Source organism: Mixophyes fleayi, chromosome 6 (assembly GCF_038048845.1).
Source record: "Mixophyes fleayi isolate aMixFle1 chromosome 6, aMixFle1.hap1, whole genome shotgun sequence".
Taxonomy (NCBI): Eukaryota; Metazoa; Chordata; class Amphibia; order Anura; family Limnodynastidae; genus Mixophyes; species Mixophyes fleayi.
The window spans coordinates 195,854,937-195,876,902 of NC_134407.1; the positions used below are offsets into that span (position 1 = coordinate 195,854,937).

A 21,966-nucleotide genomic window follows, 5' to 3' on the forward strand; every position below is an offset into this window, starting at 1 on the left:
AGTCACTCTTACAGCACCGGTCCAGGGTTTTGAAAATAATATCTTAAAGATAATTTCCTGCTAGACACACGGGTATTTTAATAGTCTTTAAACTATACTAACCATGGCACAGTAATGCCAAATCTAGCAACACATGGTACAGGCTTGTAAATCAGCCTGGTCACTGAAAAACTAGATTTGATAGATACAGTTATCAGATCTGATTGACTCCATCCATGCAATCTTGCTGGCCAATGACACCATTCACAAACTGATGCCATTCAGATTTCATTGGACAGAACAATTGTTTGTGAGTGTCTGGGGACTTAAAATTTAGTGTTGCTAGTGACAATAACTAACTTGACTCAATAACAGAAACGTCAACCTGAGGCAATGAAAATAAAGGAGACTTGTGCAGCAACAAAACATTGGTGTACGCTAGAAAGCATGGGTGTGGTTTATTTAATGTGATTGTAAATTTACACAGCCAGTGAAATATATCAAAAAAATGTATTTAAGAATTATAATGAACTATAACATAGCCTCTTCTGGCCTTTATTTAATACAAAGCATATTTTAATAAACATTTACAAAACAGAAAATTCTAGTGACCACTATACAATACGGAGATAATTCTAGTTACTGATATACAGTGCAGCGTATTCTTGAGACCACTATACAAGACACAGTCCACTATACAATACAGACCTCAAAATATCTTCTGGCATTACAATACATACTTTAGGCTACACAATGTATACCACCAAATGTATGGTGTCATTACAATGCAAACCAGGAGTCTACAATACAGACCCCAGATCTCTGGTTGTGACTGTCATACGGCAGAGACCAGATTGCTGGTGGGAACACGATTGTTGTCATACTTTCTAGACCACTCCAGGCTCTAATCAGTGAATAGTGTTGGCCAATCACCAATCATATTGCTCCCAACAATCTGGTAAAAAGCTGTCTCTTTCCACAAATTAGATTGCATACAACTGTCCTCTGAGTATTACCGCTATTATGCATAACCAAAGAAGAGGTGAGTGGGTGGAATTCAACTCATCTCCTCATCTCATGAGCTACAAAATCCTGAGGTAAGGGATCACATCTGGGAGACTCTTCCAAAAATTTGGGAGACTAAACAACAGTACTACGGACAACATAACCCTTCAGTAAACTGTGGATTCTAGCTTTAATTATCAATGGGCTTACAACCATCTGTTTAAACTAAGGCAGTATACCTCACAATATCAGCTTGGGAGGAGCACAGCTCTGTTTTCATTACCTAGGCACCCATCCTCGTGGGAGAAGCGGGGTCTAACTGATCATCCTACTTAACTCTCAGCTGCCTTGAGCAGAACACTTCCCTTACTAGCAGCATTCATTGCTCAGCAACACAAGCAGTTCTTTGTGTGGACTTGCTAAAGTCAGATTGGAACTAGAGTAGTGGCAGACAGGACGGCATTTTAATAAGGGACACCTTTAAAACACAAAGGTAGAGCACTGGTGTAACAGATTCTGGATACTATATTACTAATCTTGATTAGCACTGGCTTACCTGAGGTGCGGAGTCTAACGATCTCCCCGGTGTTCACCAAGAACCGCCGCAAGGCGGAGCGGGCTTCGCTGCCAGGAGTCGCAGGTCGCGGTCCCCAGGTTCGCCTCAAGATGTAGTACAGCGGAGTGAAGCGGTGGTAGCGGAGTCAACAAGCCGGTTCGGTACACAGGAACGGAGTCAGGCAGAATCAGAAGGCAACTCGGAGTCAACAAGCCAGGTTCGGTACACGGGTCACAAGAATAGGAGAATGGTCAGCAAGCCGGGTTGGTACACAGGGATAGGAGAGCCAGGGAAGTCAAACAGGCAGAGATCAGCACACAGGAAGACACTGGAAACTGGAAGACACTGCAATCCACGAAGAGCAGGAGCCAGGAACAGGTAAGTGTTGCTCTGACACTCAGCGAGTGTCAGAGTGAGGTTTTTATACTGAAGGGGATTCAAAATCCCCGCCTCTAGGGTTGTGGTCATGTGACCGCCTCCGGGTGCGGTCACATGGTCCTGAATGCGGAAGTGCGGCTGGACGGAGCGGCGGGGATCAGGTAAGTCCGTGACAACTGGCTACTAGGATGGTAATTATAGAAAAGAAAATATTCCATGGTTGGCCCACCCCACAACTGAAATGGCTTGAGAAATTTGCTGAAGCACCCGGTTACTACCTCTTGCTTCAGTTGGTGGCATGGCAGGTTATTTGTTTTGATCTACGTGCGGTCGCTGAATGCCGAAGAGCTCAGAAACTTTACGGGCCACGGACAGCATCTCCTGAACAATCAAGTTTTGTGTGTAAAGCATGGTACAATCCCTATGAAACATAGTGGAAGGGCACTGGTTGAAAGGATGGTCATTTTAGAAAAGAAAATAGACGAAGGTGGGCCCGACCCAGAAGTGAAATGAGGGAAGAAAAACCACCAACACAATATCCTTAAAGTCAGACAGCATGTGTCATGGAAAGTAAAGAGACAGTAATCAAAGCTCTTTAGAAGGACAGCAGTAGCAACAGACAATATAGACAAGTAGATAGATGAAGGCGGGCTGCACCCAGAAGAAAAATGGTGGGAGAAAGACCAGATATATAACAATCAATCGTCTTATAAGCGCTCCACTAGGTATGCAGCCTTGCATATAACATCAAGTTCCACCACCACTTGTTAAAACGTGTATACCTAAAAATATTACATACATATGGCGCTTTCTTCCCGCACTTAGAACGTTCTTTCAAACGACCATATCAATGATCCTGGGAAATTTCTACAATATAAGACTTAGCATAGTGTAGTATATCTATACAGTATTCATTTCACCAAAAACATTTATAAGTCTCTAAATATTCCCGTGCTCAGGTCTAACGTAGAGATGTACAACACCCGTGTCTTCATATATATTCAGCACCCGTTTGGATGTATGCTTACTAGATTCCAATTGATATCATGCCCGTAGCGATCATAAAGATGCTTATCCAGACTCTGCGCCTGCCTCCTATGTTATTTCCTCCACACTCAAAAGAAGAGAAAGAAGCGATCTTGCGCATTACCTTTTAATTAATACATTAAAACATATAAAATTGCACTCGTACCGGGAAACGACTTTAGTGATGCAGTTAAGTTTCTTTTAGCTGAAAGTCCACTTTCCTGCTCCGTCACACTCGCGCTCTCCACGGTCTACCTGTACCCTTAAAACCAACGTGTTTCAACTCCTGTAGTGAGTCTTTATCAAGGTTGTAATAAAGACTCAATATTTTTCTTCTGGGTGCAGCCCACCTTCGTCTACTTGTCTAAAATGTCTATTGGCGCTGCTGTCAAAGATCACCCTGTTTTATGGCCGCTTAGTAGTAAAGATATCACTGATACTGTCCCTTACACATTTGCATTCAGATTGAAACACTTGGGATTTTAAATGCAAGAAATCTATTATTTTTTGGGGGGGGTTGCTGCTCAGAGTCAAAGAGCACCCTTTTTTAAAGCCACTAAATAGTTCAGATGTCACTGATACTGCTCCTCACACAATTGCATTCGGATTAAAACACTTGGAATTTTAAAGTGCTTTAATCCATACCAATTACAACACATTTTTTTCTAGCATAAAAAAAACATTTTTCAGTTACCGAAGTACCAGTTTTCATAAATGTCTCCTAATTTGTAAGTGTGAGGTCAACATAGGATTCATTACCATACACAATGGTTATACACACATATATTATTTATGTATACATATATATGCGTATATATATATAGATATATAACATTATATATGTGTGATTGCGTGTATATATATATATATATACATTTAACACTATTATAGATGTGTTTATCTATCCATGTAACCATTATGTTATGTGTGCATGTGTATGTATGTATATATATATATATATATATATATATATATATATATATATATATATATATAAACACACACAGTGACATGAATGACCATTGTCATCACATAAATTCTCAGACACACACCCCACCCAAGCTGCCTAATTTTCTCTCCTCATCCTTCCTGCAGGCTCATCCTCCCTCCCCATGCACTCATACTGCACACTGCACGCTGCATTCAGTCACAAAGAGAAACTGAAGAAAAAAAAAATGAGTGAAAAAAAAAATTATGAAAAAAATCTCAGTATCCAAGTCTCCCCCCTTCTGATTGGCCGCTTACTGTCAGCGGGCGGGACATTCTCCATCGTCAGCGGCGCGGGCATCAGGTGCTGTTTTCCAGACTGACATCGTTCTCTGCCAATCGCTGCGGCCAGCCTCCAATGGAATAGTGCCTAACGGTTCGAAGCGGCCTATCGGCGAGCGACAGGGGCGTGGCCCGTGGTATATAAGCCGCAACGTTGAGCCCCGGTGGATACTTGCTGCGTAGGGAGCGGTATGACAACGACATCCATGTTTTCCGGCCTAGATCCCGAGGGCCGTAGTAGCTCCAGGTAATGCTCACACTAGTTTCCCTAGTGACCGCTTTATATGGTTGTACAATGATTCTCTATTCTGTCTAGTGTCCTTCCATCCTGCTGTGTGATGTCAGCCTATGGAGGCTCCTATGGAATCAGCGCTCATAGTATATATATATATATATATATATATATATATATATATATATATATATGTATTCATCAGTTGTGGCACTACTAGTTCCAGCATGCGGCTGTCTGTATTCCAATGGCCTGGGAGCAGCAGTCTCCCTATGCTGAGCTGTAGCATCTGGTTTATTTGGGCTGTCTCCTGAGTTGGATGCATCGTGGTTAATGGGAGCAGGGATAACACACCCTGGCTGCGCACTGCCAGTGACTGGCTGCTTTATTATCTGTTAGATGTTGCGCATGAGCTGCTCCATCAGCTGTTCTATCCACGCTGACAGGTTACAAGCCAAGTATTTTTGTCTTTTTGTTTTATTTAACTGTTTGCAAATTTGGGAGCTAGTGTTGGCTCTGCAAATATTGCGATGATTTGGCAACTTTGACCGTGTTGCTTTGGAGTAATCTTGATGAGCAGGGGGACTGATGCATTGGAAAAATGAGTGAAATACCCTTATTATTGGGACCAAACATAACGTGTGGTACATATTGTATGTGCTAAAGTAGAGCTAGGGTGACAGACTGATATTCCCCTTTTCCTTTGTGTGGCCAGGAAATGTGTAGATGGGTGTTAACCATGACGTTTGGTTTTGGGAACACTGCACGGTTTAAGTAGGAATATTCTTGTAACAATCTCTTCTATGGGCTATATAAAGGCAGCAGTGAAGTTAACTGGTTCAGTGCTATTGTGCACATTTAAAGTGCTAAGCTTAATTTGTGGTGGTCTGCTCTTGACAAAATAACTATCCACTCCACTAGCCAGACTCATCTGAGTTAATAGCCCAAATAGTTTCAGCTGTTGCCTCTCAGGATCTCCTGATCATCGCCTCTTGTATAATTACTGCTCTTGTTCCAGAACTTGGGGTGGGTACCCAATGGCACTTGACCAATTCATATGCCAGTGACGCTGTCTAATGGGAATGTATGTGATCAGCAAGCACTTGCATTTGTGGTTTAAGTCAGTGGGTGATACATTAACATCAATGTAGTATTTGACTTGTGTGAAGCAAACAATTTGAACAGAATGTCCCAAATGCCATAATGCGCTGTAATGAATTTGCAACTTTACACTGTCAAACTGTTGTGCAGAAAACAGTGCAAGAATATGGCAGCATCATGTCAATGTGCCATTCAACTTTTAACTGCAGCATTAATTTTTTTACATATAGTTCCTTGCCCTTCATCACCATGTTTGTTCTGGCACAGGGCAAGTGGCAGCTCTCTAGCAATTGATAAATTATCATGCCACACTCCTGCTTATTAGCACTGCTCCCTCTCTGGAAGTTCCACCACCCTGCAATTTGTGGGTACAGGACAAATTTCTTCACTTTTATAGATAACAACCTTTAAATTACAATTCTGTCTGTAAGTTAGTTTCAGAATATATGGTTGTGTAGGGCTCATGAGTAACTGGTGACTAGTGTAACAGTTTTTAAAACCTTATGCTATAGAAACCATGCTACACTATTGGCAAAATCCTTAATTCTGTTTAAGCCATACCGACTCTTTAAATCACTGATCATCTGATTTAAGGAAAGCAAAACTAAAAAATTATGCAATGTAACATTTTCCTAACCAAATCATTCTTTGGTCCTCTTGCCCATCCACCTCTTAAGTCATGTCAGGTGCAATCTATTCCTTGTGCGTACCAATCACAAGCCACAATCACCCTGCCTAGCTTTTGACTGGGGTAGGAATTGGGGGAGGTGGGTGGGGTTCTGGATAGGCTAGGGAGGAGATTGGTAAAGGCTAACATTAAGTGAGTGCAGCTTTACAAAAAATGCATTGACTTCTATGCTAGGTTTGCTTTAAATGTGTTGCTGTGCTATTGTCACTAGCCTTTTCCTAGTTCTGTTTTAGTCTGCTTGCATTTTCCTGTTTGGGTGGGGTTGTCTCTAGGAATTTTCTTCTGGTATGAGATGGGGTCTTCATTCCTCCTCCCATGTTGAATTACTAGGTAGTGAGCAGTCCATATTAGTCTCCCTTATGTTGGGTGAGGCACATCAGCTGTTGTATTCCCAGAGCGTACCAAGGCAGATTTAACAAAGGAAATGTGCTAGTCAGTAGAATGTGTGCATCATACAAGCATGGCTAGACTTTACTACAGGGCCTTCCCTGCTAAATGCAGGCCACACATACTGTAGAATTCTGTATGGACAGGGTTTGATAATGGCAATAAGTAGTTATCTGACTTAGCACTGAAGGTGGTGACATCATTTTATTTTTAAGTGTAATAAGCTGGGACACTGGCATAACACCTTACTGTTGAGTCTCTCAACCAGTAAGATGAGGTTAATGGAGGAATTAGTGTTTGCCAATAGTCTGAATATATAAAGTGCTTGGATTTGTAAGATACTTAAGTACTGCTGTGCAGCACTTCCCTTGTTAAAATAAACTGACAGTTGGCTGGCATTTTATAGGTGTGACTGAAAATATTAGGATAATTCTGGTTCAGATAAGGGCATTAACTTGTAAGTGGGGTGGTACTGTCCTGATTACTGTTCAGTAAATATGAATGGAATTGTGTTTTGACTTGTGGGCTGCTTGATAAGCTATTTGCATTCACTAATATGGAAATGAAGGCTGATTTGCATTTCAATCTTCATGTCCTTGTAGATGGCATAGGCTAGGTACACTGAAGAATTTTCTGACAGACACGTTATCTTAAACGATTGTAACTGACAAAGTCTGATTCATGTGTACAGTCACAATTTACCTTCAGATCTGTACTCTTCATCTAGTCTTCAGAGAATGACAGCACAGTATTCATTCACTACTGTCACACTGATTAAAACTGCCTTGTTATAGCTATCCACATGTCCTAACAAATTTCGTTCGTGTCTGTGACTATGGAGATCATGAGCATGAGTGCGTACACTACATGATTGGTCAGAAAATATTAAACGGTACGACCAACAAAACAGTGATCGGCATTTTGGGACGACTTTAGATAATCATGTCAGTATATACTCGCACAATATCTGACCAAACGATTGCATGAAAATCCACCACCGGGCCACTGTGTACTTAGCCTTAGTAAGTAAGCTGTGTATCTGCTGATGAAACAAAGCTGAGGATGAACACTGAGCAGCACAACTTGATGCAAAGCAATTTAAAAAAAAAAAAATGCTAGTTTGGCCTGGACACTATGTAGATGTAGGGACTGAAGGATTTGTGACTAGTTAATGAAAAAGCTGAGTAGCAGCTGCAAAGCAAAATACAGTTGGACCTTATCCTTGATTAAGGTGTGCAGTGCTGCTATGTGAAAAGTACTAAAGTCTTTGTCATCATATATCTTCCTCAGGCCTAAAACTTGATGGAGTCAATCATGTGACAAGCCATTACAGACTTTAATTTAAGGTTGTTTAACAAAATAAACCAACATGAAGCAATGTGAAAAGTAGGCTTGGGTTTTATTCCAACACTTCTACAATAACAAATGTGAACACATTGGACATGCATTACTAATGAGGACCAGGTAGGCTTCTCCAGTGTGCTGTGAGCCTGAGTGAATGGAGAGACCCATTCATGGGGGGGGGGGGGGGGGGGGGGGGGGGGGGATATTAACACTAGTAATGCAAGTGGCTTGGTGTCATTAAACAATGAACTAGCTTACATGCATTGAACTCTAATAAAAGGAATGTAATTAATGCTACTGTGAGGCCTTACTGCTTCTCTATATAAAGGTCACAATCCTGGTGCTGCTAATCAAATGCATTTCATTAATTGATCAAAAATTGCTCATCTATAAAAGAGCAGAATCTTTGGTTCTGTTTGGAGCATTAAGGTTTGTGTTCACAATATACTAAGAAATCTAATTGATTCTTAGTCTAGATTGCCAAACAATCTGAAGGGAATATTTCTCAAAAATGTCCTCCATATGAGACATTCTAAGACCATTCCTAAGACTGACCAAGAGATGACTGTATGATACTCCCAAGAAAATGCAAAGAAGCCAAAATCTATGGACACTTGTCAACATGGCAAACTTAAAGTTCCTGACTAACATTAATAATAAAGTACAGAGTTCATGGAAGGGTGACCAGGAGAAGTCACTGGACAGCTTGGGTTTGCATCTGAATAAAAGACTTCTGCAACAATATTCTGGACATAGGAGACAGTGCAATTTTTTTGGTCATAATGGACAATGTGTTTAGGCTAAAACCTTGTCTGTAAAGCACTTCAGTGGATGGGTGACTTGGAGATGTTTTCCAACCACAGGACCTGAGAGTTTTGCAATCGGAGCTCATTGTCGTCTCTACTAATTAAGAAACAATGTGTGCACCTGAACAAAGGCCTGTCTGAAACCTAAATCCTGCAACATGACAATGATCCTAAACACCACCAAATGTTCACCTAAATGGTCATTATAAAGTCTGTTTTTCTTTCAAGTCAGTCATCCACTCATTAGATAGTGGTGGAACCTTAAGCTGTGTATAAACAAATGCCTTCAAACATTAATGAACCAAGCTGTTGTAAGATGAAACAGGCCAACATTTCTCAAATAAAACAAGTCTGTTACTCATGCAAGAAACTATTAGTTAATGTATCTAAACATGGTGTGGTGTTGGCCTATTTGAAGAAATGAGTAATTTCTGTTCTTGTGAAATTACAGCCTTTGAAATCTGTTTAGATCAGGGCATAATCTAGTTCTCATGACTCAGTGGATGCTTCTCTACTCTTTATACTTACATTAAGAAGCCACTTGGTCAATGACTGGACATGTAGTGGATAAGAGCCTTGAAGTGTGATTTAGAAAGAGAACCAGGAAGGACCTAAACAGGAGCTTCCACATGTGACATCTGACAGAGAATGAGATTTGCCACTAGTACCAAATCTCTTCAGTAAGGTGTTGGGTAACAGCATGTAGGATGTATGTTTCCAACCCCTTCCTGAGGCTGCAGTGTTGTAGTATATTGTGTTGACTGCCAGCATGAAGCATATGTCTTGTGTGCTCTGGGTCCATAGAGCATAACTTAAAACTGACTGTTTGTATGCTTGGGAGCACAGTCCAACAGATAAGAGGTTTATAGCCCCAGTTTCCAGCCTGGTTTTACAGGCAGTGGTGCTCTTGTCATGATGTACACTAACATATCAATATTCCAGTAGCGAAAGTGAAAACTCTTGTGCTCATAAAAGCTATCATTTATGATGTCAGGGGAAAAATGTGATTGTATCAGGGTCACATCTCATGCAGAATAGAGTAAGTGATGTTTCTGCACTTGAAGGCACCACCTTCCCTGACAAACATTGTGATGTAAATAACATATTCCTATTGAATAAAACTATCTATGAGCATATAAGAATCTTCACTTCAGCCACTGAAGTGTCGTTGGGGAATGCAGCCTTGTATACCCTTAGCATCTGGGATTTTGTGTTAATTTTTTTCTAGTTTATTCTAGAATGGCAAGGAACCAACTAATAGAGTTCAGTCACCTGATTGGGAAAGGGGCCACACATCACTCTACACTAGCCAACCTTACTAAGTATTTCTTTCTCTAGAATTCTGAGACCACCAGGCGGAGGCTCCAGCTTCTCTTTCGGAGTTGGTGATCAGCAACCTCAACAACCTGCGAGACGACACAAAATGGCTTCCAACATATTTGGCATACCAGACAAAGAACCAGTGCCTGCACCTTGTGTTGTTGAAACAGGTAAAGCTGTCTATTTCTCTGTAAACATTCAATTACTAATATCTGTACACTTTCCAAAAATACTAGCATATATGTTGAAGAACCTGTCGCCTGAATATTAACCTGCTATGTTCTAGGTTGTCCTAGAAACCAAATGTATTGTCCAATCCAAACTGTCAGGACTCAAGCTAAAGTTTATGGCAGTGTAAAATGTAGTGACAGGCTGTTCTGACTTGCTGTGCAAATGGTTGCTTTCAGATAAAGGCTATACATTATATTGTATTTGTAAATAGGCAAACCACTTCCCTTTCAGAAGAAGCCATGTCAGTCTTAGTGCAGTGTTGGCTAACCTGTGACACTCCAGGTGTTGTGAAACTACAAGTCCCAGCATACCCTTCCAGCAATAAGCTGCTATATATTGGCAAAGCATGCTGGGACTTGTAGTTTCACAACACCTGGAGTGTCACAGGTTAGCCAACACTGCCTTACTGCCATATAATATATAATGCTACAATACTATCTTGCAGCTGGAGAGGCTGAAAATATTTATGGCCTGTGCTACAAACTTGCATAATGCTTACACCAGTACTGAACAAACAGGAGACAGTTGCCTAAAGCAAGTACATTACTGCTTGCCCCAAACACTGACTTATTTGTCTTCTATTTTCGTACACAAATTCCTGGCTCCTTAAAAGTTCCCACTGGCTACTGAATGCTAAACTGTCCATCCCTTACTTGCATAACTTGGGATGAGTAGTACATTCAAAGCTTTTCTGACTTCCAGGAATGGTTACCTCCTCTAGTAGGTAGGAAGCCCCCCAACCAGAATTGTAACTGTGATGGCTGTATGACATTCTGTAAGATATGAATAGTGTCTTCTGTGTTCCAGGCATTCCAGAAAGTGCAGCTTGTGGAGACTCAGAAGATGCTTTGGCACACAGAACGTGTACACAGGGGGAGTACATTGATGCAGTAGATCACATGGTTGGTATCTGTTGACTCTGTAGAAATTACTTTTGTGGCTGAGACTATTAGTCTATATCCTGCTATGAAGGGACCATTATGATAAACATCATACACTCTGGTTAAATTAATGGTATTCAAGTCAATGCATTGCATAACTTCGGTGTAGTGCAGATTTTAACTCATCCTCCCTCTGCATTGCCCCACGTGCTGCTTATTGTCTGTGCTTGGTTTGTAAGTGCTCCATGACTGAAGGCCCACTGCTACATTGTACAATGGCAACAAGCATTAAAACTACAGATGGTTACCTCTAATAACAATGGGTAGTGTTGAATTACATGCACTATGAAAGGTGCCTTTAAAAGGCAGCTAGTTGGCCAATTCTAGTAATGATGCAGTAGCTTTGACTGCAGTCTTTCAATGGCAAACAGCCCAACATGTAGACTGATAAGCAATGTGTCTTTACTAGCAAGTAAAGACAATATTAGCACTTGCAATGTCATGACTTGGAAAAATCCTAATAAGTTATACAATAATTTGACATAACATCCTTTTCTTTGATGGCAGTAGAAAGGCTTCACTGAATTTGACTCATGACTTCATTGTCCTGATTAAGTCACATTCCTTCTGTTTGTCACTTCCGATGCCCTTGATATAACTGCATAACTTCCTTTCTCTTGGAATGTATAAACCTATTGACAATGCATTTAAACCTTTATTGCAGAAGGCAAATCTCATTAAGCTGCCACGTTTTTACGCATTAGGAGTGGAGGCTTTAAATGGGAGTAACACTGAAAGCAGCAACAAACCTAGGTGTACTTTGCACCTATGTATTTATTGTATTGTATTAGTCAAGCCAACTCTTCCTGAACAATTGGGCTTTGAGATGTCTGTGCTGGTGACGGAACCTACCCTCAGCTGTTCTCTAGGATTTGTGCTTTACCTCTCGTCATACTCCACTCTCCATGCCAAGACCATATAAGTGGTACTCTCTATTCTGTGCCACTGCTGCTCATGTGCTTAATTTGATGGGTGTACTCCACAAATCTACACCTGTGCCGTGTAGTGCTAGTGAGTTTAAATTGGTTTTTCCCACCCCTATATACACAAGTGTGGTGCTTCCCAACACTAGTCATTGAACCCCCAGCAAGTCACTTTGGCTTGCATATTCCTACAAATAGAAATCCTCAAAGCATAACCTGGTCGGAGGTACTGTGTTGGGGTACAGTTGGAATGGGCTGTGCATGGCTGACTTAGTAGCACATTACTTGTGCACACATGGTGTGGCACACAGCTGCTCTTTAGGCTGGAAGAGGGATCTGTAGAGGAGACTGTCAAGACAATTAGCAGTGCTTGAAGTAGAGTAACATTTAAGGGACACTAGTAAGTGGGTTTAAAATACTATTTATATTGCTGCCTTAGTCAAAACTAGGAGAGAAGTGCCATGCCTACATATTATACATGTGGGAAAGTTACCAGTTACACAGAACAGTACTCCCACTACAGTGCAAACACTTTCAAGTGTGAATGTGACCTATATTAGTCTGAATGTTTTCTAAAAATGACACTCTTGAAATACTCTTTAAACCCAAATTTTTTTTTATTTTTTTTTAGGTTGAAGCAGATATACCTGGTGAGTGTCCCATTAATGTCCCTGTTGAACAAATTCCTGCCATGTTCCTATATGAACACTTGCTATTGTTAGTTTTAGATTACATGTAATGCTAATGTTTTGTTCTCTCTATAGAAACAGTGGAGTCTGGAAAAGCCTCTCTGACTGACGACCCTGAACCCGCTCCCCCAGTACCCAGCAGACGAAACCCTCCAGGGGGGAAATCCAGTCTGATCCTGGGCTAGACCAATCGCTCCACTACTCCTGGCTTTCTTACATCTGACTGTACATCATGTTTCTTTGTTTCAAAGCACTTTGTCTCGTGGTTTTTTTTGTAAAGCTGGTAGATACTAGCTTTTTCTAGTAGCAATGTTTGTTTTTATTTCACATAATAAAGAATGTTTAAGTGTATTTTTGGATTTCACTTATGACTTTCTGTCATTTAAGATCACTCTAATGTAAATGTAAGTTACCATGTTTTATCTGTCTTGACACCATGAAAATGTTAAACCCTATCATATTGGTTATATTTGCAGTGCAGTCTGTACCTACTATGAACTAGTGACTTGCTAGGCCCATATCATAAACCTTTGCCCAGTGATGTTACAGATTCTACTCTAGAGGATGGAACCAGCAACATGCTGGACAGCATTCAGTATAAAGCAAACTTTGGGCTTGCTGGACTCCAGTAGATGGTTCTGGTTAGTGGTTAGCACTTCTGCCTCACAGCACAGGGGTCATGAGTTCAATTCCCAACAATGGCCTTATCTGTGTGGAGTTTGGTATGGTCTACATGTGTTTGCGTGGGTTCCCCCTGGGTGCTCTGTTTTCCTCCCATACTCCAAAAACATACTGGTAGGTTAATTGGCTGCTACTAAATTGCCCTTAGGCTCTCTTGTTTGTGTAAGTTGGGGGATTTAGACTGTAAGCTCCAAAGGGGCAGGGACTGATGTGAATGAGTTTTCTGTACAGCGCTGCCGAATTGCTCTCATTAAATAGATAATGATGATCATGTGTAAGGAACACAAAGTTGCATGTGTGAAACCAAATAAGACTTGATGGCAAGTGTTCAGAAGAATATAGTTTTATTAGGTCTTTATAATGGTACAGACAACATGCTTGTTAGACTGCACTAGAATGATAAACACTGGAGTCTGGTTATCTTGGATTACAGCATGGCATGAAGTCTGGTATATGTACATGCAGAAATGCTTTGTTTTAAAATGGCTCATGCCTCCTGGACTACTGGCTATCTCATCCCTGTGAATTAATGCACTGTGATGCTAGAATTTGCTAACCTTGGGGCCTTCAGCAGTCAAAAGTGGCAGATGTAGTCTAAAAGTTTATAACACCACTTTAGGTCAATTTATAATCTTACTATATGATGGGAATGCTCACAAGGGTGACTGGTTCATCCATAATTCTCAGACTAGTTGGGTCATCTTGCCTTCCCTTGTGTCCAGATGCAGGATAAAGGAGTGGGTAAGATGTTATAGGATACTTTGAGTGGATTAAGTATGATCTGCCATGATTGAGCCACCTGCATGGTAACACTAGTTTCCAGTCATGTGTGTGCCCCTTTCCCTAAAACTGTCTTGGTTCCTCCTTTTCAATAAGCATGAACATTCAAGGCTCAAATGTACCTTGCTGCTAACCCATGTGTAACTTGAACCCTGGACTTATATACAGGTAAAGACTTTCCTTTCACGAACTAGTCAAAGGTCTATGGCATTGGAGATCTGTTTAAAACAGACCCTGCAGCTATGGACTGACAATCATTCTACTTGTGAATGAATCTGTGCACCGAACTGCCATAAGATCTATTGACACAAGCATCAATAACCAAGACCTCATACTCGGTTATAAACTGATCTGGCTCCTTTTTGAATTAGTTTTAGGGGTAAAAGGCCGAACAAATAAAGGAGAATAATAATACTTGGATGGAGCTGTGGGACACCTGTGCAGTGTGCCTCATGTATACCAATATTGGCATGAGGTCCAGTTTGATCACTAGTATGCCTATTGCCAATGAGGCATCATTTATTAATGATTTAACAGAATACATTCCAGCTGTGGACACATAATATCTACTAATCATATTGCTCACAAGATCCCTTTAGGGGATAGTTGGCATCTATCAGAATGCTGGTCTGGTCTATGGTGGTATGCTACACTTCTACAGCCATAGATGTAAAACGATTGCATTTTTCATTATCACTTCTAAATGGGGTTGAGGAAATTGAATTCAGCCACAGGTGAGCTGTTCATAGAACAACCTGTTTCCATTTGCTTGCATTGAAGTAAACTGTTGGCCAAGTCCCTTAAGTTCTGAAGTGTTTGCAACTCATTTGTTATGGTACAACACTATTTGGAGTTTATATTGAAATATATAGCAGTGTTATCTGTTTGACAGCTGATGTGTTATCTTTTGCTCAAGTACACCCCCTTTTTCTTTATCAAAATTTAAATACCATAAGAAAAATCCCTCCCACTCTGCTGCCAACTACATGAGGTCATAGGGCTAAGACTTGACCTAAAACTAGCTTATTTCTACCCGTTACAGCAAGTTTGCTGGTTCCTGACTTTTGAAGACCATTATTTTCCCATATCTGCAATGCAGTTAAGGGAACATTTAGTGGATGGTTATAACATTATTTGTGTTGTAATAAAATATGTAATGTATGGGTGCTGTGATGGTTACACAAACACAATAGCACTTGCATGCAAAATTTGTGTGCTATGCAAAGCAAGGTCGCATGCACATAGTATGGATACGTTGCATCAAAATGGGATTCTTAAGGGAATTTTAGAAGACTGCTCGTAATGAATCTGGAGGTATTAAATACATAGGATGTTTAATCTAAATGTGGAAATTTTGTTCAAGCACATAAACAAGTCTATAGGGATGAGTAAAGAAACAAATTCCACAACAGATCAAGAATCTAGACAGGATGGACATAAAAATAGAAATATTGCCCCACAGGTGATGAAATAGTAAGCAACTAATAAAAAAAAACATTTAATCTAGAATACATTTGGTCTGCTAATTTATTCTTAAAATAAATTGTCCCCCATTAAGAAGATGCATAATCATTTTTGCCTCTACGTTTAAACGTCTATTGTGACTTCTGTTATATCAACATTGACCAGATAGCTTACATTACATGCTTTCATTTCTGATCAATCTTGGGTGAGTTTGTGTTGAATCTCCAGCGAGTTTTACTATAACATGGGAAAGAGGTGTTTTAAAATCGCCAGAGATTGGATTTTGGAAAGTCAAAATCGCTGGTTAATAATACATATGGTGATTTTGCAATTGAAATTGCTGGTTCTCTCGCGGTTTGTGGTGATGTTAATTCGGCTAAAAAATTGCAGCTTGATACAGTTACCCCCAGGATTTAACCATTACAGCGCTGCACAAGGATTACTAACCGGTGCCATACATTACATATATACATTTAAATGAATAAACATTCCCTTTAATACATTTTTACATCCCTTAGCGCTGGGGTTTAATCCCTCTGATGCTGGTTATTAACCCTCCCAGTGCCAGAGAACATTTCAAAACGGACCCGGCCCCATCTACAAAAAGTTAATTTTACGTGATCCAGCCACAATCTCTTTTTTGATGATTGCAGTAAAAAGTTTTCCTGGTACATCAAGTTATTAAAGAACTTAGCCATAAGGAATGGGCACCGCTTGAAAAGTGCCAGTAACTCAAGAGATTAGAATGTATGTATCCAGTGATGAAGAGGCACAGAAGTGGAGCCTGGTTCCTAAAGTACACCTATGTGTATGTCATCCAGAATTACTATTCCTCTTGAAGATGGTGGTCATCTAAGGGATCCTGTGGATGGCTTCATATTTCATCTGCAACCATGTTGAAGTCATACCTCAGTACCCAGAGGGCTCAGACTGAGTACAGATACTTTATTCAGATGTCCAATGTTAATTCTCACAGGTTTGTCCCTCCCTACCTCCTAACTGCTCATCCTCTTTGTAATGTTTCTTTCTCTATAGTCTCGAATTGATTTTCACTGATTCTATTGTTTCTCTTGTCCCCTTATCTTTATTTTTTTCAGTTTAATTTTTTGTTGCTTGTGCTGTGGATTATGTGGCACCATAAATAAAGATGATGTCAAAGAGAAAGTGAGCAGGCAATACAAGTTGAAATTTCAATAGGTTATGCAGATGTTTGGACTCTGTCTGTATTTTATATGTGGTTGCGGCGCCTCAATTCCACCAGAGGTACTGCTGTTCTGCACCTGAACTTTGCACCTCTCCTGTAGAAGTTAATCTCACCAGATTAGTACCAGCACCTGTCTCACAGCTGCATATACCTGCCTCAATCTGTGTTCTGTGCAGTTCATCGTTTATACCTGGCTGCTGCTTGTCTCTTGTTTATTCCTGTTCCAGTTTTGCTTTACTGCTGTCTGATCTCCCATGGGTGACCCACTGCCTGATTACCGGACCCTGCTTGTTTACCTGTTACCCTAACCTCTGCCTGATTACTGGATTATGCTTGTGATCCTGACCTCTGCCTGGCTACTGGATTCTGCTTGAACTCTTGTTGGCCTGGCCTCTCCCTGGTCACTGGACTCAGCTAGTCTGCTTCCCTGGACTGCCATGTGCCTCTGGCTATCTGTAATCCTGATCCCTGCCTCCTTAGTCTGGAACCTCGTGCCTCCTGGCAATTGGGTAACTCAATATACTTGTTCCTGCATTTAAACTATATTTGTCATTGCTTTGAACCTGTTGCTTCTGTGGACTATTCCTGCTCTTCACCACACCTGTTCATGATTGTGTATTGGAGTATACCTGTCTATTCTGCTACCTGAACTCTGCATATTCCATGAACTGAATTCGTGTTCACATATTTTGTCCAAATAAAGACACTTTGTTTTTCTACTGCTATTGCCGTGTCCTGAATTCACTAGGAATCATTACAACAGAGCAGTGGCGGATCTAGGAGGGGGGGCGTCTGCACACTATGTGCAGGTCCGTTCGGCAGAGACAGCAGGGAGAGTGTGCTGCCCGGCTGCTCTGATTGTGCACTATCAGAGCAGCCAGGCAGCACACTCTCCCTGCTCCTGCCTGTCTCTGCCGAACGGACCTGCACATAGTGTGCAGACGTCGGCAGCAAGAGTTTTCAAAAACGGGGCAGGGACTTAAACCCCCCCCCCCTCCAAAATCGCTCCAGGTAAAAAAATATCTAGATCCACCCCCACAGCAGAGAGGCATAGAATTTTGATAATCGGTAACTTTGGACATCATTGCTTCTTCAGTAAGGTTGATGGCATCAGCAGCGGTGGGTAGGAGAGTCCTATGAGAAGGGTCCCTGCTCTTTGGAGACAAATTAGACACTGTGATACAGAAGACAAATGGGGGTAAATCTAACTGCTTGCCACAGGATCGAAACTCAAAATTCTTCCCCTCTTCATCTCGTCAATACTTCAAAAATGTGAGGAGTTCTAGGTAAGGAAGGCGGTACACTAGATAGAATATTCCTACTGCATCCAAAAAGTCCTTTCCAGCATTCAGACTTAAAGATGGGAGGATAAATCAGAGGGCTCCATAATGACTATTGACTATCCCCCCTTAGCACCAGTTGTGGTAAGAATCACACTATGCACAAAGACGGGGAGCACCCTCTCACAGATCAATGGGTTTTGGACATTGTAAGAAATTGATACAAGATACAATTATCTCAGAGGGAACTTCATTGTTCAATCCAGGACTCCATAAACCCCAGCAGAGTTGGAAGCTTTACACAATAGTCTGCAAACTTCTCTTCTACCTGCAAGTAAAGAGGAAACATGGTTTTATTCCAGACACTTCCTTGTCAAAAACTCAACAGGGGCCTTTTGTACTGTTCAGGCTTAAAGAGACTCAACCAGTTTGTCCATGTCAGTCACTTTCACATGGAATCTGTGATTCTATCCTCACGCCCATTATCGAAGGTGATTATCTCGTGTCCATAGACCTTCAAGATTTCCACTTTCAGTTCATCTGCCTGCCGTTTGACCTGGCAGCATCTCGGAGAACTTTTACCAAAGTGCTAATTGCTCTGGTGGTGGTGGAAATAAAGCAAGGTGTCATGATATGGCTCTATTTGGACGGCATTCGCGAGGTGCGGTAGAAGCACACTGTTAACAACAGGACAGCTCAAGTGATAGCCTTTTTTGCAAGAACATGGATGGATTGTGAACAGGACAAAGAGTCATTTCATTCCATCACAACAAATAAAGTTTCTGGGGGTTCAGATAAACACACCTTTCTTCTACTCTGTCAGAAGAAAGGTGGATCAAGAGCCAGTCCCTGACACATCACTTACCATCCCCAAACAATGATGAGGAAGAGGGAGTTTGATTATTGGGAATGTTTTCCTCCACCATGGGAATAAACTTCGGGGCAAGATGGCACGTGCGGAGTCTCCAGCTGGAACTACTACTAACCCAGTGAGATCACAAGTCATACCATCAAGAACTACCTAGAAGAATCTCAGCTGGTGGCGAATTCCGAAGTTAATGGCAACAGGAGGGTCACTTTTTGAGCCAGAGTGGATGATACTTAAGAAGGACTACAGTATCACAGGCTGGGGAGCTCATCTTCTACCACAGATGGCACAAGAACCATGGTCACAAAAGAAGAAAGAATTCATGTAAATGTCTTTTAATGAGTGCAGTATGAAATACTTTCATCCTCAATTAAAATTGAAGCAGCTCAGAATATTTTCATACAACAGGACAATTGTGAGCTTAATAAAACGCCAAGGAGGTACCAGAAGCAGGACCACGAATGCCAAGTATCAAAAAATCATGTCTGGGCAGAAAAGATGTGTCTATCAGCATTGTATGTACACAGAACATAATATCTGATTACCTCAGCCAAAAACAAATTCATCCAGGGAAGTAGTCTCTGCATAGAAAGTGTTTCAGCTAATAATCTAATATATATAAGCCTAGCGGCGTGTGTTAGTGTGTGTGTGTGTGTGTGTGTGTGTGTGTGTGTGTGTGTGTGTGTGTGTGTGTGTGTGTGTGTGTGTGTGTGTGGAAAAAACTATTATCTCAGAAAGGGCTCATCCAATTGACCTGAAATTTGGTATACTGACATTATTTGACAAAAAAATTATAATAGTGAAGTCAGTTAACGTCCATCATCCCCCCTTCCCCCCGTGGGAGGGGTAGTAAAGGCTAAATTTACCAGTTGAGGGCTCAAACTCTTGACCGTGTGGGTATTTATTTACCAGAGCCTGTGTTTGGTCATGGACAATTGTATGTCGCATTTTCACGAGTACGGAGAAGCAGTGATGTGAAAGTGCAGGTTATGAATACTGCCCTTCAAGGAAGACTGATTGAGCACAGCGATAAGGTGTTTAGCAGAAACGTTGTGTATCGAGAGGTTTTAGAACAGTAAGATGATGGAGATTGAGGATGTGGCGATAAAGATGAAGGATGAGGTGATGGAGAAGAATGATGAGGTGGTGACATGTGGACAAAACCACGTTAAAAAAGGGAGCTTACGTCGGAAAAGTAACGCTCTTCCCCTGAGGAGGCCTGGCCTAGCCCCAAATGCATGACAAGAACCTTTTTAACACCTTAAGTAGCTTGATTTAACTAGAATGCATGAGTATCATGCACGGGTTAACTTGTAATACATATTCCTCAAGGGGACAATGTGGCAACAAACAAGAATACTAAGGTACCCAGGTTTTTGACACACAGCCCCAGGGAGAGAGGGCATAAATGCTTTGGCAGTTCCATCAGCATTTCACTTTCCGCGCATTACTCTTTCATTCCAAGAAAGCTCAAAAAAAGAGAAATGTCATCCGTGGGTTTTGGTAGCCTGCAAGATCCTCCATGAACAACCATGGCCTCTAGCACTTCGGCCAGATCTCCTGCATCATAGCTTCTGCATCCCTCAATTCTTCATACAAATCTGGATGGACTACCTTTAATGGCATTGGAGGTTGAGCAGCAGCTGCTCAGAGAGAAAAGAGTCGCAGAGCCATTGATCAACACACTTTTACAAGGAACAAGAAACAACTTCATCACTTGTTATAGAATTTGGAATAAGTTTATCGTATGGTGCGAGTCTAAATTCAATCTAACTGCAACAATTATTTCACCTATCCTTAACTTCCTTCAGGAAGGATTTAGCACAGGTCGAGCTATAACAACATTCAATGTACAAGTATCAGCACTGAGTATCTTCATAGATACAAAATTAGCTTCAGAAGAATGGATTATTAATTTCTTTCAAGCAGTGAAGATGATCTGTAGTTACAAAACAACTTCCAAGAGTAGGTTCATCTGAAGAGCCGGAAATGTTAACATAGAAGTTAGGCATCAAGTGTGATGGAGAAGATTTCACATGATTATCTTGTTAAGTATAAGAAGAACCTCAAGTCCTTCATGGTGAGTCAGAATCTTTAAAAATCAACCACCCAAACCACATGCTGACAAACACCTTTGGAATACTTTTTGAATAGGTGGCTTGGGCAGCAGTACAATCGGGAGAAAACTTTAAATTGGATTTCCAGGACAGAAACACTATTGGAACTGCTGTGTACTGCTTGAAAAATGTTAGTCCACTGTTTCCCATTTAAAGAAAATCTCTAGGTCAGATTCACAGTCCCTGCTAACCTTGAGTAGGCAAGTGAATGGGTTTCTAATCAATATCCTGTGTTTCGGAAATACATAATGCTCCGAGATGGAAAATATGGGTTGAGGGTCAGAGGGGTAACTGGGAAACCAGCAGAGATGTGTTTTAGCTTCCTCAGGTTCCTCTAGCAATGAATGGTGGGGACAATTGCTTGATGTGTACTGGAGAGTAAATGTGTAAGCCATGGAATTACCCAAGAGGACACTGCCATTGTGTTCTCCTTAATTTTCGCCAACTGTTTGAGTTTAGCCTTAATCAGTCTAAAATAAAAGAAAGTATGACTGCTTGGAATAGCACGAGAGGAGGGCAGTTGTAGACCTTGAGATTTCCTCCTGAATAGAATATCCTTTGAAAACATGGGTCGCTTTCTCCCCCCAAAGTTCCTAATCAGAATCAAGGAACCTCAAAATAATATTTTGGGCAGTACATTCATCTTTATGTTGACCATGAAAAAAATTGGTTTTGCCTGGCATTCAGGTCTGGGTTT

The 21,966-nt window shown here is 41.1% G+C and overlaps 1 protein-coding gene across 1 annotated transcript; it reads left to right on the plus strand.

Annotated features, from left to right (window-relative positions):
• Positions 1–4,346: 4,346 nt before the first annotated feature.
• Positions 4,347–13,226, plus strand: JPT1 (Jupiter microtubule associated homolog 1). Its single transcript, XM_075177864.1, has 5 exons — positions 4,347–4,460; positions 10,110–10,261; positions 11,130–11,224; positions 12,818–12,836; positions 12,951–13,226. Exons 1-5 carry the CDS (start codon positions 4,405–4,407, stop codon positions 13,058–13,060), a joined length of 432 nt encoding a protein of 143 aa, XP_075033965.1. The 5' UTR covers positions 4,347–4,404; the 3' UTR covers positions 13,061–13,226.
• Positions 13,227–21,966: the final 8,740 nt, after the last annotated feature.

Bases quoted from the DNA above. Each gene is read 5' to 3' on its own strand.
- JPT1 (XM_075177864.1), top strand. From the start codon at position 4,405: ATGACAACGACATCCATGTTTTCCGGCCTAGATCCCGAGGGCCGTAGT. The intron at 4,461-10,109 runs GTAATGCTCACA...TTCTTTCTCTAG, and splicing joins GAGGGCCGTAGTAGCTCCAG to AATTCTGAGACCACCAGGCG. The intron at 10,262-11,129 runs GTAAAGCTGTCT...TCTGTGTTCCAG, and splicing joins ACCTTGTGTTGTTGAAACAG to GCATTCCAGAAAGTGCAGCT.